Genomic DNA, 14,988 nt, shown 5'->3' with positions numbered 1-14,988 from the left:
CAACTTGGACAGCTGCAAAGTAAAGAGCATTTTCAGTCATCTCATAAGGTTATAAGTAGTTTGGTCAGCATCATATAGCAGGCCAAAGGAAGCAGCAGGTCTGAAATTTCTGGTTTGGGATACCAAATTGAATGTTACTCAGAACCATACTAGTAACATAAACTTGTTCTTAACATTTCTTCTGTTGTAAAGTAAATGATGTAGGAGTTCTAAGGAAAGTAACTGTGCTTGCTAAAGCAGTCAGGTTGGATCCACGAACATTGTCCATTCTGTGTTTTGGAGCTTGAAAGTGAAAGGGTGGAGGAGAAAAAGTGCACACTCTAATGATTTTTTAAATGATAATACAAATGTGCAAGGCATCAGAAGTAAGTTTGCACAGCTATCTTGTGTCATTTTCTAATTTTCAAAATCTTAATTTTGCAACCCGATAGTACTACTTTAAAATGGAGGAGGATCTATGTGTAAAATTCTATTTACTTCACATGCATCTGAATGCTTCCATAAAACAGCCTTCAGTAAACCAGCTTGCCAGCACGGTCCAACCTGAGAACATATGTAAGTACTGCCATACTGCATCTTTTGGAGCCAGAGTTTACAGTTTTTAATAATCTTAGCTGGACCTTTCTGATTAACTGCTTACTGAATCCATGTGTACTTTTACTGTGCAAAAGATTTGTAAGATAGTTCCACAGTTTCATTATAATCTGTGTAGTAAAAGTGCTTCTTTTGTGTTTTTTTTTTTTCTTTTTTTGAACCTGCTATCAAATGATTTTGGCTGATTCTCTTAATTCTTACATTGTGAGAAATAATGAATAATCATTCTCTATTTTCCTTCTACATGTCATGCAAGTTTTATAGTCCTATGCTGTGTTTTTCCTTGTTTCTCTGTCAGTAGCCTTTGTTGTTGCCTTAACTATGCAGAAAACATTCTATGTCACTGATCATTCTTTGCAACGTTTCTGAAACGTTTCCAGTCCTGCAGCATCCTCTTTAAAGTTGATGTGACCAGTTCATATATAGTATTAGAAATCTGGGAATACCATAGATGAGATCAGTAATATAACAGCTTTGTTGTTTTTTCCTTTACAATGAGAATTTTGTTCACAGAATTAAAACTGTTGTCTCTTACATATAGTATTTAATTTTTATCTTTCATCGAGTTTCATCTTCTTTTTTACTGCTCATGCACAGATCTTTATGGAAAGTTTTCTACAGCAGATTTTGTCATATCAGTGCCATTCCTTTACAGATCACATAAAATCCTAGGGGACTTGCCTAGTGGTTACACTACAAGTCTGTTTTGAAAACAGGTTGTTGTGGGTTTTTTTTTTTCCTTTCTTTCTTTTTTAACTGGTACATCCACATAAAGATTTATCCCTCTATTCAAGGACAAGTTTGTTTCTTTAGTAGCCTTTGGTGATGGACCTGATCAGAAATCTTACAGGAAGTCCATGCATGGTTTATTAGCTTACATCATCCCTATCCTTTTTAACTCTTGGAGCACCTCAAAAATATTTCAAGGAGGTGGTTCATCCTCATTACCTCATACTTGTCCCCAAGTGTTACTCTTTACTGTGGTTTCACCAGCTGTCTTCTGTTGATGTGGACTTCATTGTAGGTATGCAGATCACTTCCCAGACATGCTTTCAAATATCAGGGTCCTGTTTGTGTTCCTGCTTGATGTACGGAGTTAGTGGCAGGCTGTAGTTGGTAGTTTTGCAACATGATGTTTGAGCTTATTTATAGCTCTGAGGTGAATGCTTCCCTGATACATGATGTTTTGCTACTGTTGTAATTTTTTTTTTGTTCTTGTAAAGCTTGATTGCGTTTCCTTTTGAGATGGTTTCTGTAGCTTAATTACCATATTAAAAAAAATCCTGTTGTAGCAGTTACTAATGATTGTGGATCATTTATCTTTAGGTGGTGAAAACTGTTGGTCTTCGTGAAGTCTGGTTTTTTGGGCTACAGTATGTGGACAGCAAAGGCTACTCAACCTGGCTGAAGCTAAATAAAAAGGTAACGATTCCCTAATATTTCAACAAGTTTACAATTGGAAGTATACTTTTATAAGGCTTGCTGCTTTAATATTGTAGGTGAGATATAGCTGGCTTCAAATTTGAATGAAAGATTGTTGTTATTTGCTTTAAATTACAAAATACAGTGTTAAGTTTGGTTAGTTATAAAACAGTATGCAAAGCTGCAATCGACATTGAATTTGAGGAAGAGATACCATTTCCTGTATTTCCAGTACTATGGTGATGCATGCATTAGGAAAAATTAAATTCATATAATTATCCTATTTTCATGTAGCAAAATATAATAGAATTGAAGGGTTTATAAAAGTCAGTGTGTGTGTGAGGTATTAGACTTTTAGGAATTTGCATGTATACAACCATACCTCTTTAAACTAAGCACCAGCATTAGGCTTCTGAACTTGTGTTTAGATATCTAACAGGTGGATTGCAACAGGTGGATTGTTTTGGTATTCCCCAGTAGCACCAAGCACCTTGTATCTCCCAGCTATTGGGAGCCAGGTCATTTTACTTCAAATAGTATTTATGAATTTGAGTGGTCACTTTTAATATTGACTATCAGGTTATTAATGGCACTGATTAGAATGAAAGGATCTTTCCGAGTTCAACTTAATTAATACTACCTTTTTAATCTCCAGTATTAGGAGATAAATTTTAGTAGCAGGTCCCACTGTCTGCATTTGTATAATCTGTCCTTCTCTGTGGTAAATCCAGCAAGTTAAACCTGCTAACCACCAAAGATGTCTCCTGAAATGTCTTGTTTTATATGCAATAAATGCTGTAGTGCTGCAGATATATTTTTAGCTGTAATGACTTGCCTCCACTGGTTGGAGACTACAGGATTTGGTACATCATTTGCAAAAAATGCATAAGACATTGCTCTATGAGAGTATTTACCAAGTTAAATTGATGCTGCAATTCAGGAACATCAAGGATGTGCTAATTTCTTTAATTTTGACTAAGGTAGTCATGCATTTGGGGTTTTTTGTTTGGTTGGTTTTGTTTTTTTCTTGTAACATTTGATTTTTAAATGCATCATCATAAACTGGCTTTAACTTGTCAGTTGCTATTTAAATATTTGCAGTAAATACAGGTAAGATCTGATAAATTACAGAATAGATATGCAAACATGGCTTCATAAGTGGCAAGAACACAACTAGTCGTTTACTGGTGAGATTAAAGTGAAATATTGTGTATGTAAATCAGAATCAGATGGACAATAATGCAAAACTTTTTAAAACTGACATCTGAAATGTTGAATAAAGTACTTGTGCTGCCTTACATGATTAAATGGTTGTATTATATTTACAGGGTTTTTTTTTATGCTTCCTACAAGTCAAGCAAACATCTTATCTTACATGTAACAAAGAAGCTCTAGAGGGACTACTATTACACATAAAATTAAATGTATAATAAAGTGGGGAATTTGGATGTGAGATTTATGTTATTATGGATGTACTTTCTAACAATCACTGTATTATTTGATGTTAAAAATAGTGTAATTTTGCATGTTTTTGCTTTAGTCATAATTAGTGCTGAAAGCTGAGCCTGAATGATATGGAAAATTCTACATATAAAGGAGTTTTGTTTGAAATTTGAAGTAGACAGAACTTAAGATGACTACACCTGATCTTTTCACAGACCTTATGATTATAATGCTTATCTATTGCAGAAAAATAATGTGATTAGTTGCATTATGTACTTTTGCACAGGATCAAAGCACATGTGTTTAATTCAATAGTTCAAAGACTTCAAAAAGAATCCAACTTTACACTTACATTGAAGAAATGTACTGTAATCCTTGCAAAAAAATCTTTGTTAGGCCCTAATTTGTTACTTCCTGCAGATCACCTTTTTTCCTAGGTTTTCGTGATAAAGACAACACAAGCCTACAAAAAAAAAAAGTCTTTGAGTAGTATTTATCCAAATAGGTGTACTTGACTCAGTGCAATGTGAGTTCTGTCTACAGCTGGCTTGTCAGGAAGCACTGGATTTCAGTGTAGAGGAGCTAAAGAGTTTGTTACTACTGAATTAATTATATTTAATATACCATTTAGTGCTTTCTTCTTTTTATTTATTCCCCTTCCTTAGGTAACACAGCAAGATGTAAGGAAAGAAAATCCTTTGCAGTTTAAGTTCAGGGCCAAGTTTTTTCCAGAGGATGTATCTGAAGAATTAATTCAGGAAATAACTCAGAGACTTTTCTTCCTGCAAGTCAAAGAAGCAATCTTAAATGATGAAATATATTGCCCACCAGAAACTGCAGTTCTCCTGGCTTCTTACGCTGTCCAGTCCAAGTATGGAGATTACAGTAAGGAGATACATAAACTAGGCTACCTAGCCAATGACAGACTTCTGCCTCAGCGGTGAGTGACACTGGTGTTGAATCATCTGCAGCATACAAACTCAATTACAGCACATTTTCTATAATTAAAATATTAAGTAATAATACACATTTAATGATAGCTCTCTTAAAAGTGCATGTTTTGCTAGTAAAATTTGGAGATGCTAATTTAGACTCTAAATAAAGAAGCATGACAACCATGAGACCTTTTCCTGTCTCATCTGCACCTTGTCTGCACAGATTTAGTGGAACAAATTTCCAGAGTACTCCAAAATTATGTTCCTGGAGGCTTGCTTTTGCTGAATTGAAATCAAAATACTTTTATTTGATACTCACTCCTTTTCTATTTATTCTTCTATTTTTTTAAAAAACATTTGAATGATAATTTCTTTTAAATAATTGTAAAACGTACCACAAAATTTATTGCAGAAAAATGGTAGCCTGGACAGAAAATTTAGATACTAAATTGATTCCATTACTGTTGAGTATAAATTCTTTTGTCCGTCACTTATCTAATTGGTTAGAAAAGGTAAGCACCAAGATTATACTCTGTTTCTTTACAGAACTGAAACCATGCTTCTGGCATGTTTTGGCAGCAAGAGCAGCACTACAACACAAATGTACAAATTTAGATGATATTGTTAGTGTAGGTGAATCCAAAGCGATGAATCATGGACAAATGTGTGACAAAGATGTGTAACATTAATGCATCTTCACAGAAATGAGAGCCATGAAGTAGTTGGAGGTTTCTTTAAAAGTCATATGCTTTGTCTCCTTGGTTTGAAAACTTAAAGTGGAAGCTCACCTATTAGTGTAACTAAGCCTGAGAATTTTCTAACAAGCAAAAAAGCCTTTCCAAAGATTGTGGTGAAGTGTTGAAAGAAATATTTCTGAAAATGTTTCAGCTTCTTGAAAATCCTGTCTAGGAGTTTGGGTTTAACTGTTTGTTTCCTTCCTGTGACAGTGAAGTCTGTACCTCTTCCTTTGTTAGGAAGACAGTGAGAGAGAGAGAAACAGTAAAACTGTCATTGTTTGAATATGCTAGTTCACAAATCTTGGGTTTTGCTCAGTTATAATGACAGCCTGTGAGCACTGGAGTGCTTGTGTATGACACAAATTCAAATACTTAAGATGATCCTTTTCAGTAGATAAATATTCAGGTGGTTTCCTAGCAGATGCTTTCAAGCAGTTGTGTGCCAGTCTGCACTGAGTGAGCACACAGCTTTTGTATTCATTGGGACACAATTATTCCTGTTTTCCCTTCTGTCACCAGGAAATTTGCCAGAAAGCTATGAAGTACTTCAGAACTGTATATAATATAATGTCAGAAATGCTTGTTTTCCAAAGTAGACTAGCTTTGCAAAGTTCTACTCAAAAAAAGTGAAAAAAGATAAGCAGTGGGCGTCCATCATAGAGTCTTAATGTTCACCTGTCAAAACTACCATGTGTTTCTAACTGTTCTCATGTTGTAACTGTTTTCTTCTGGAGTCCAATTAGAATTTTTCCATGTGGCTCCTTGTGAAAAGGGAGTCTCCATCTTCTTGGTCCCCACCCTTTATGTAGTGGTATGTTGTAATAACACCTCCACTAAGCCTTCTGTTCTCAAGGCTGAACAAACCCAGTTCTCTCAGCCTTTCCTCATATGGTAGGTCTTCCAGTCTTCTGATCATTCTTGAGGCTCTTCTCTAGGCACTTTCCAGCCTGTCCACATCCTTTTTGTACAGCAGGGACCAAAACTGAATGCAGTACTCCAGGTGGGGCCTGAAAAGCACTGAGTAGTGTGGGACAATGAACCTCTGATGGTGATGCCCTTACTGATGCAGCCCAGCGTCCTGTTGGCTTTCTTTCCCACTGAGGCACACTGTGCCCTAGGTACCTTTACACAGGGCTGCTCTTCAGCCAGGTGTATTCCTGTCTGAGCTGCACTCCTGGGTTACATATTCACAGATGCAAGACCCTACATTTTTCCCTGTTGAACTTCATAAGGTTCTTGCTAGCCCACTCATTCTGACTGTCCAGGTATTCTTGGAGGGTGGCTCTCCCTTCTGGAGTGTCAACCTCCCCACTCACTTTGGTGTCATCTGCAAACTTCATCAGGGTGCTCTTGACCCCAACATCCAGATCACTTAAGAAGATATTAAACAGTGTTGGGCCCAATATTGTTCCCTGAGGGACCCCACTTGTGACTGGCTGCCAGTTTAAGAAAGAGCTGTGTATGACCACCCTGAGGGTATAGCCTGTCAGCCAGTTCCCCACCCACTGCACAAACCTGTGCTGTTAATTTGCACCACTGTCATATGAGAAGACCTCACCTGGAGTGCCATGTTCAGCTCTGGGGCTCCCAAACTAAGAGCGACAAGGACCTGCTGAGTGTGTTAGGAGGAGGGCCACAAAGATGATAGGAGGGCTGGAACAACTCTGTATGAAGACAGGCTGAAAGAGTTGGGGCTGTTCAGCCTGGAGAGAAGGATAAAGCTACATTTCAGTATCTGAAGTGGGCTTACAGGAAGACTGGGGAAGGACTATTTAGAAGGGCTTGTAGCAATAGGATGAAGGGCAATCGTTTTAAACTAGAGCAGGGTGGATTTACGTTGGATATAAGGAAGAAGATCTGAAGTTCTTTACAACAAGAGTGGTAAAATACTGGAACAGGTTGCCCAGGGATGTGATTGAGGCCTCATCCCTGGAGACATTCAAAATCAGACTTGATGTGGCCTTGGGCAGCCTGATCTAGTTGCAGATGTCCCTGCTGCCTGCAGGGGTGTTAGACAAGATGATCGTTGAGGGCCCATTCCAACCCAATGCACTCTGTGAATCTGCAAGAATTTTATAGGGTTGCATTTTCACATGTTCCACATGTTCCATTTTATGACTTTTCTGAATGTAGAGATACACCATGGTATGACTTTTATATTACAAAAAGTGTAAAATACCATGAAAAAAAGAAGAGATTTCCCAGTATTTTAAAAGTGTATTTGTTGAAATACAAAGTTTCTGTGTCTGTTAGTGTTAGAAAGATGAGCAGTGTACAGGAAAAATCACATTAAAGTTTCTTCAATTAAAGCATGTGTTATGCTGCATGAGCCAATGATTTTAACTTCACAAGGTTAAATTGGTTGCCAGCGTTGTTTAATAGCAACAATTTCTATTTACAGTGTGTTAGAACAGCACAAACTGACAAAAGAACAGTGGGAAGAAAGAATACAGAACTGGCATGAAGAGCACAGAGGAATGTTAAGGTAATTATTAAAAAAAACTTTTTAAAGCCATTAAAGGTTTTTATTGTTGTTGTTGTTATTCTTAGGATGTGTTTTGGAAGGCAGCATGTTTGTTTAGAAACCACTTGCTTTTATTCTAACCAGGGCAGGCCATTGTCATAAATTTCCAGGAAAGCTTCAGTAAGGGTCAAGTTTTCAGTTAGGTTGTTCTTACTTAAATGATTTCTGGTAAAGTTGTCTGCTGCTTTGTCCACAGTTGCCTGTCTCTAAAATATATTTACTATTTCCTTAGTTCATGAGGTAAAAAAAGTGTGATGATTAAGCTGTACTTGGGTATTAAGTCACAGAGCTTTACAAGTATCTAGGTCAACATAAACATGAATTTCAAAGAGAGTTAATAAAAAACTAAATTTTGCTCTGGTTAGTTATTTTGCAGTTCACTTACTCCTACAATGTAGTTTTGGTGTGTCTACGTTATGCCATGTTTTTTTTTCTTCTTTCATCAGGGAAGATTCCATGATGGAATACCTTAAGATAGCACAAGACTTGGAAATGTATGGAGTCAACTATTTTGAAATAAAGAATAAAAAAGGAACTGAATTGTGGCTAGGAGTTGATGCTTTGGGTCTGAATATATATGAGCATGATGATAAGTAAGTGGCTAAAACTCATTTTGCTCTTCTGTCCAAGGAGATCCTATCTGAGATTATACAAAAACTACCTTGTTGTGTGTTCAGGAACAACTAGGAAGCCAGATTCTCAAAGACCTTCTAAGTTTTATATAAAAGGTAGAAACAGAAAAATAGATGATAACTGCCAGAATATTTGAATTTTAAAGTTTAGCTAGGGATGCAAAAGTAGAGAAAGGAAGGACATTTCTGTGGAAACTTCAATTTATGTTGTTTAATATGGATGTATGATAGCTAGACCAACTTTATATGATTTCTTTCTGTACTTTTCACTCCCTCAAGACTTCTTCAGTCAGGATGAAAAGGATGTTGAGAAGCTGAGCAATATACTTAATGAGAACATTTTGTAAGAGCCGTGTCTAGGATTATAGAGCATGAAAAACTTTGGTATCTAAAAGCGAAAGCTTTTAGACATCAAAGAAAATAGATGAATCTTGTGTCCTTGTGAAGAGATCAAAAAATTCTCTCCTAATTGAAGAGGGATAAAGCTGAAATGTACAGAATTTGAAGAATCTGAAAACAGAGCAGACATACTGTTTTGTTTCTTTCTAAACACTTATCAGTGTCTGATGTCACCAGTGCTTTCACAGTGATGTGAAGTTAAATGTCAAACACCATATAACAGCTGTCAATGTAACTGAAACGTGATGCTTCAATATATGTACTCTGTAACAAAATTCTGCAAGCCTTAATTGCCATTAGATGGCAACACAACTCCTGAACCAAGTTAACACTCAGAAAATTGTTCAGGTCAGAGTCAGCAATCAACCAATTATTGTTATGCTTTAATTCTCAGTAGTCAGCAGTCAAATACTTAAATATTTTCTAATGCTTTTACTTATGATAATATAAATTTACAAAATTTTCCATGCTCATGGCGTAAAATACTAACACTTCTGCAATTGATGCATAACAGTATGACAATTTCTTAATTTATTTTACCTGGGATGCAAGGGAAATAAATTTAACTTGAACTTGGAAATGTAAGAACACTTACCTTGCACCTTCGCTGAAAGGCTAATTTAATTTCCCTCTCTGAAATGTCAGACTTCTTAGATTGAACTAGTTACTATTTTCATTGAAAATAAATTCATCAATAGGTGATAAAGAATCAGTACATGATTGTGATGTTTAGCATCTATTTAACAGTAGTGGAATAAGTCACAAATTGAAATTCCTCCTGTTAGAGTGCAATGTAATTTATTTATTTGATGTAATAACGTGTAAAATAAAAAATTGTCTACCAAGATGTATTTCATATGTTGTTATATTTTGTAAATGTAGCTAGGTGTGATAGTGAAAATAGTGTAGAGTTAAGACTTAGTGGACATAAATAAAATGCACAGCTTTGCTGCTTCTAATAAGAATTTTTTCTCTTTGAAGGCTAACACCCAAGATTGGTTTTCCTTGGAGTGAAATAAGAAACATCTCTTTTAATGACAAAAAATTTGTCATAAAGCCAATTGACAAAAAGGCCCCTGTAAGTAGTGTGTAGAATAGTATGCCTTTGTGTACGAAGGGATTTAAGCCTGCAGGAACTTACCCTGGCATTATGGCATGAGTAACTATTTAGTGATGCTTTTTATTGTTATTGGCAGAAGAGTCAATGATGGGAAGGAATTTTTTTTTTTTAAGTATGGTATATTTATTTTCTCTCTGTTTTTATTCTGGTTGATAGTCTTAAAAATTCTTTTAAATTTTTTTATTATTAAATCAACTAATGTTTTGTGATGCATTGAAAAGCTGCAGTGTAAAAAGGCCCCCCATCTCTGTCTTAATCTGGGGTTATTTTGTGGGGGATTTGGTTTGGGTTGGGTTTTTGGTTTTGTTTTTGTTTTGTGGGGGTTTTGTTTGTTTGTTTTTCTTTGTTACTTTCTTTTCCTGTTGCTGCAGCACATTTCATGAGCCTTTCTAGTTTAAAAAACGTTCAGAAATAATCTCACTTGTTTTAGATGTTTAAATAATTTTCTGTAAACTAGCTAATCTATATGTGGAGGAATCCTGATGTAATTTTGAATATATATTGCAAATTCCTGACTAGGAATTATAGATTATGGTGTTGGATTGCTCCGAGAATGAATGGTAAAATAGTTTTGAGTTCAAATTTAACAAGTGTAAGCATGCAGTAATGCTTTGAGTCTTACCACAAGTGTATTTTTAGACTAATGGATATGCTGCAATTATTATTGCTAGGATTTTGTTTTTTATGCACCCCGACTGAGAATTAACAAGCGAATTTTGGCACTGTGTATGGGAAATCATGAATTGTACATGAGAAGGAGGAAACCTGATACAATTGAAGTGCAGCAGATGAAGGCCCAAGCTAGAGAGGAGAAACATCAGAAACAATTGGAAAGGTAATTAACGAACTTTCATGAAACAGAAAAAAATTCTTTCTAGCCTTTTGAGAAAGCTAAGTCATAGAATAACAAACATCTTAGCATTCTGGCAGAGAGAGCTGCTTTTCCTTCTGTAACGCTGAGCAGGTTTGTGAATTGGCATGGCTCACCTCTCAGTAGAAAGCTGTGTATTTTTTGAGCTTTCAGCATAGTAATAGTAGCTGCACTGTTGTTTCTCATTATGCTATTGTGAAACAGTCTTAACTCTCTCTTGCTTGATCCTTAGGGACTTTTATGCTCTACAGGTGAACCTTTTTAAAGCAAGTTCATTGAAGAATGTCATGGCTTACCTCTTGTATATTTAAAAAATATTGTTGCTGTTTCTAGCCCAGAGAGAAATCAGCAGTGTCTGAAATGCAGATACAATTGTGGATTTACCTGGTTGAACTGTAACCAGGGTTGCTAATCAGCTCTGTTCATAAGTAGTTTTTCTCTATTTTGAAACAGAAACTTGGTAGTTCTTGCATTGTAGACTGAATTTTAAATATTTAGGGTGTGTGCTTCTCTGCTAGATGAGTAAGCTGAAAGATAGCCTACCAGCATCCTGAGAGTAGACTTTAATTTGAGATTAAAAAAACTTTTTTTACTTTTTCTTTTTCAGGGCACAATTAGAAAATGAGAAGAAGAAAAGGGAGATAGCAGAAAAGGAAAAGGAAAGAATAGAAAGAGAAAAGGAGGAATTAATGGAACGCTTAAGACAAATTGAGGAACAAACAATGAAAGCTCAGAAAGGTGAGTTCTTCCTGGATTTTTTTATCTCTGACAGTCTTTAGGTCAGTTGGGTAGATCAGTTCCACAATTCTATTGGTATGTATTTCTTTGTTTTATTTTGTGTTTTTAAGTTTGTTTTACTATTAGTAACAATAATATAATGGTGTGTTTAAGGAAGATACTTTTTCAATATTAAGAGTTAAAAGATGCTGTGTATATATTTGTAATATAAACCCAATTCCTAATATAGCAAAGGTTCAGTTCTTTTTAATAAAAAAGAAATTAATCTCACACAGGTCAAACCAGAATTATGACATGAAATGCCGAAAACTTGGAATCGAAGGGAGCAGGGAAATTAGGAAGATTCTTCTAGCATTTTGTCAAATTTAGCTTTTCATTTGAAAATTCCCTGTTTCTTCATTTTCCTATGCCCTTGTAAGGTTTGAGAATTTTAAAATAGATCTTGTCTGATTTTAGTGAATAAACAATCTGACCAATCACACTTCTTTGTGCTGAGCCACCCTGTTGAGTCTCTGCCTCCTTCATAGTTCCTCCTCTCCATATTCTTCTTTTTGCTTCAGATTTGGTTCATATTTCTAAGTTTTGTTCCTTCTGTTCATAACTGTTGGCTTCAAGCATGATAGAAAGAATCACTGACTAAACCTATGCAGATAAATTGCATAGGCCTGGCACTGTTCACCATCTCTACCCCTGTATTTTTCACTTTATTTTTCAGTGCAGAACAGGTTGTATATGTACATGTAACACTTGAACTGTGCCCTGGGATTGTTTAAGGGAGAGCTAATTTTACCCAGGACAAAACAATGTCAGGATAATTTTAAAGGTTTAACAATTTACATTTTCTCATAACTTTTGTGAGCAATTGTATACAATACATAATATTCATGTGCTGCTGGTCTTTTTAACCTTCTATTGGCATATGGAAAACTGTTTATCTAAAAAAGTCTGCATTTTGTAGTTGGCTTGGTAGTTAAGAGTTCTCCCATCTTCATGGGAAGATTTTTGAGTATTTTTTCCTTAAATATTTATATGTTTTATTTAATTTTTTAAAATGCTGCATTTGTACAACTCCACATACTTGTAATGCTGTTCATTTAATTTTATAACTGATGTAGTAGGCCTGGGAAACCAAATGAAGAATATTTATTACATGACACCTACTTAAAACTGCAAGTGCAAAGATTAAGCTTGTATCAGCATTCCTGGGGAGATGTGTTTTTAGTATTAAAGCATATGGTGAAGGACAAACGGGTTGGTCCACAACTGAGAAACTGCTTAGGTTTTTGAGTGAAGAAATCTGACAGCTATGCCTAGACAAAAGCATAATGAAAACTTTATCATTAGAATCAACAAAGAGTTTTGGAAAGACTTTTTTTTTTTTTTCATAGTCACTTCATTTTGCATGTCAGAGTGTTTTGCCTGTGTAAATCTTACCTTGTAGTACTGGTAGATTATTACTACTTCCTATTTCACTCACGATTCAGCTCTTCAGATTGCAGTATTTTGCTGATCAGGCAGATAGACAGCTATTTTATCCCTCCCTTGATTTAAAATTATGATCTTTTTGGCTCTGTTCTACATAAAATTTTTCTGACCCTTGCTATGAGTCTTAGCTCATTTTGCTAAAGGCACACCCCTAAATTGTCTGTAATGATTAAGGAATTTTGTCAGGCATTTCAATAAAGTAAAAAATCTTTTGCTTTTTTTTTTAATGTAAGTTATGTATGGTATATAAAAACCTCAGTAGCCAGAGTGAGGGTTTTTCAGTATGTGCAGTATATTCAAGTGTGTAGTTTTATCAGTGAGGTGACAATTTTCTGAAGCACTGGGCTGTCAGAACTCTCAGGTGAGATGAGGAATATCCAAAGTATGTCTTGGAGGGTCAGGGGAAGGTAAGGCATGGAGCTTAGCTTCAGGTAACATGTTGAACAGCCCTCCTTTGCTTGAGGCAGCCTTCAAAAGTTTATCTGCTTTCTCAGTTGCCTTATTTTGAGCATGTAACAGCTGTTGCCTGTGTGGTGAGTGAGGAAGAGCTGGATAAGATACCTCATCTGCAAACTTTGCTTTTGGTAGAACTAGAGGAACAGACTAGAAGAGCTCTTGAACTGGATCAAGAACGAAAGCGTGCAAAAGAGGAAGCAGAGCGCCTGGAAAGAGAGCGTCGAGCAGCTGAAGAAGCTAAAGCTGCTCTAGCCAAGCAGGCAGCTGATCAAATGAAGAACCAAGAGCAGCTAGTAAGAAGCTTTAAACCTCTTTTGAAACAAATTTTAAAAGATAGTTGGAAATTTAACCTGTGTTCTCTGTTCTGTCTATTTTGTCAAATGAACAAGTACATTGAAACATGTATGCTGTTACTGATTGTTGTGGGAACATTTTTAAAAAACTACATTGATTTGCCATTTCTTGTAAGAAAGAAATAAAACTCTGGAATTCTGTAGGAAATGAAATGATGAAGTAGACATTTCAGACTGACAACACTCTCTACATTCTTTTTGTAATAATATCGAGCTTATCAAGCTGAGAACAAGTGTAGCTTCCTTCTGCAGTCCACTGGGAAGCCTTTTCTCTGAGGCCAGGCTGCTGGTGATGGGGGATTGGTGACACTGGTTTGCTGGGGCTTGTTTTTTTTCTTTTTTTTTTTTTTTCCCTTTATTTTCTTTTTTGTGTGTGTTTTGTTTTTCCACTCTGTTTCCAGCATTTACAGTATCTTCTCACGTTCTGTGCTAGACTATTTCTTAATTCAGGATTTTCACGTGACTGAGAAAGTTTGAATGAAAACAGTAAGGTAATTTCTGAACTGTAAACCAGGTTTTGATGTTCTGTAAGCTTAGCAGACAATTCTGACGGCAAGGCTTAGCTTAATCATACTGAGGTCATGACCAGAATCATAATCTTACTGGTGTATTAAACTGATTCAGCCCTGAATGCTAATTCATAACTGCGGCTTGCTCTTTCTCAGCAAGCTTTAGAAGTGTGGAAGAGAATAAATATATATATGTATATTTTTTTTTAATTATTTTCCCCCTGTATTTATTTCCATCAGGTAAGAGTACTGATTCGTTCCATAGATGCTTAAAGGGATAGATGTTAACTAACTCTTTTCAAGCTGGATCACAGCAAAGGTTCTGCTTTCTTCCACTGCAGAGCCAAGATGATACCAGTTTAAAACTCTACTTCATTTTGTTTCAGGCAGCAGAACTTGCTGAATTCACTGCCAAGATTGCACTTCTAGAGGAGGCCAAGAAAAAGAAAGAAGAGGAAGCCTCAGAATGGCAGCACAAAGTAATGAGCTCATGCTGTGTGAAACCACAACTTCAAAGAGACTAAGGGACATGAGTGCGGAAATCCCTCTGGAAGTCCATGGGGTTGAATCTCTCTTTTCCTTAGGCTTCAGAGAAGCCTTTCTTAAAGGTTTTTGTTCTCCTGTCTACTGAAGCCAGCCTATACTTCTATTTAACTAATTTCTTAGTCTTAAATAGTCATAAAGTGGGGGGGAGGAATTCTCATCACAAAGGTATGGTCAAAGATTTAAAATGGCTGCCTTTACATATGGTGAAGAAATAGATGGGAGCT

At 35.9% G+C, this 14,988-nt stretch overlaps 1 protein-coding gene across 1 annotated transcript in view; it reads left to right on the top strand.

Annotated features, from left to right (window-relative positions):
* Nucleotides 1–14,988, top strand: part of RDX (radixin) — a 37,948-nt gene that overhangs the window by 20,821 nt on the left and 2,139 nt on the right. The window contains exons 4-12 of the mRNA XM_054389370.1: nucleotides 1,921–2,016; nucleotides 4,125–4,399; nucleotides 7,533–7,616; nucleotides 8,102–8,248; nucleotides 9,668–9,764; nucleotides 10,478–10,641; nucleotides 11,285–11,415; nucleotides 13,489–13,649; nucleotides 14,605–14,697. Of these exons, the coding sequence (XP_054245345.1) occupies nucleotides 1,921–2,016; nucleotides 4,125–4,399; nucleotides 7,533–7,616; nucleotides 8,102–8,248; nucleotides 9,668–9,764; nucleotides 10,478–10,641; nucleotides 11,285–11,415; nucleotides 13,489–13,649; nucleotides 14,605–14,697 (1,248 nt within the window). The remainder of the gene's footprint in view (nucleotides 1–1,920; nucleotides 2,017–4,124; nucleotides 4,400–7,532; nucleotides 7,617–8,101; nucleotides 8,249–9,667; nucleotides 9,765–10,477; nucleotides 10,642–11,284; nucleotides 11,416–13,488; nucleotides 13,650–14,604; nucleotides 14,698–14,988) is intronic.

Source organism: Indicator indicator, chromosome 1 (genome assembly GCF_027791375.1).
Source record: "Indicator indicator isolate 239-I01 chromosome 1, UM_Iind_1.1, whole genome shotgun sequence".
Lineage (NCBI taxonomy): Eukaryota > Metazoa > Chordata > Aves > Piciformes > Indicatoridae > Indicator > Indicator indicator.
Note: the sequence above shows the minus strand (reverse complement) of the source record. Positions and strands in the feature narration are given on the sequence as shown.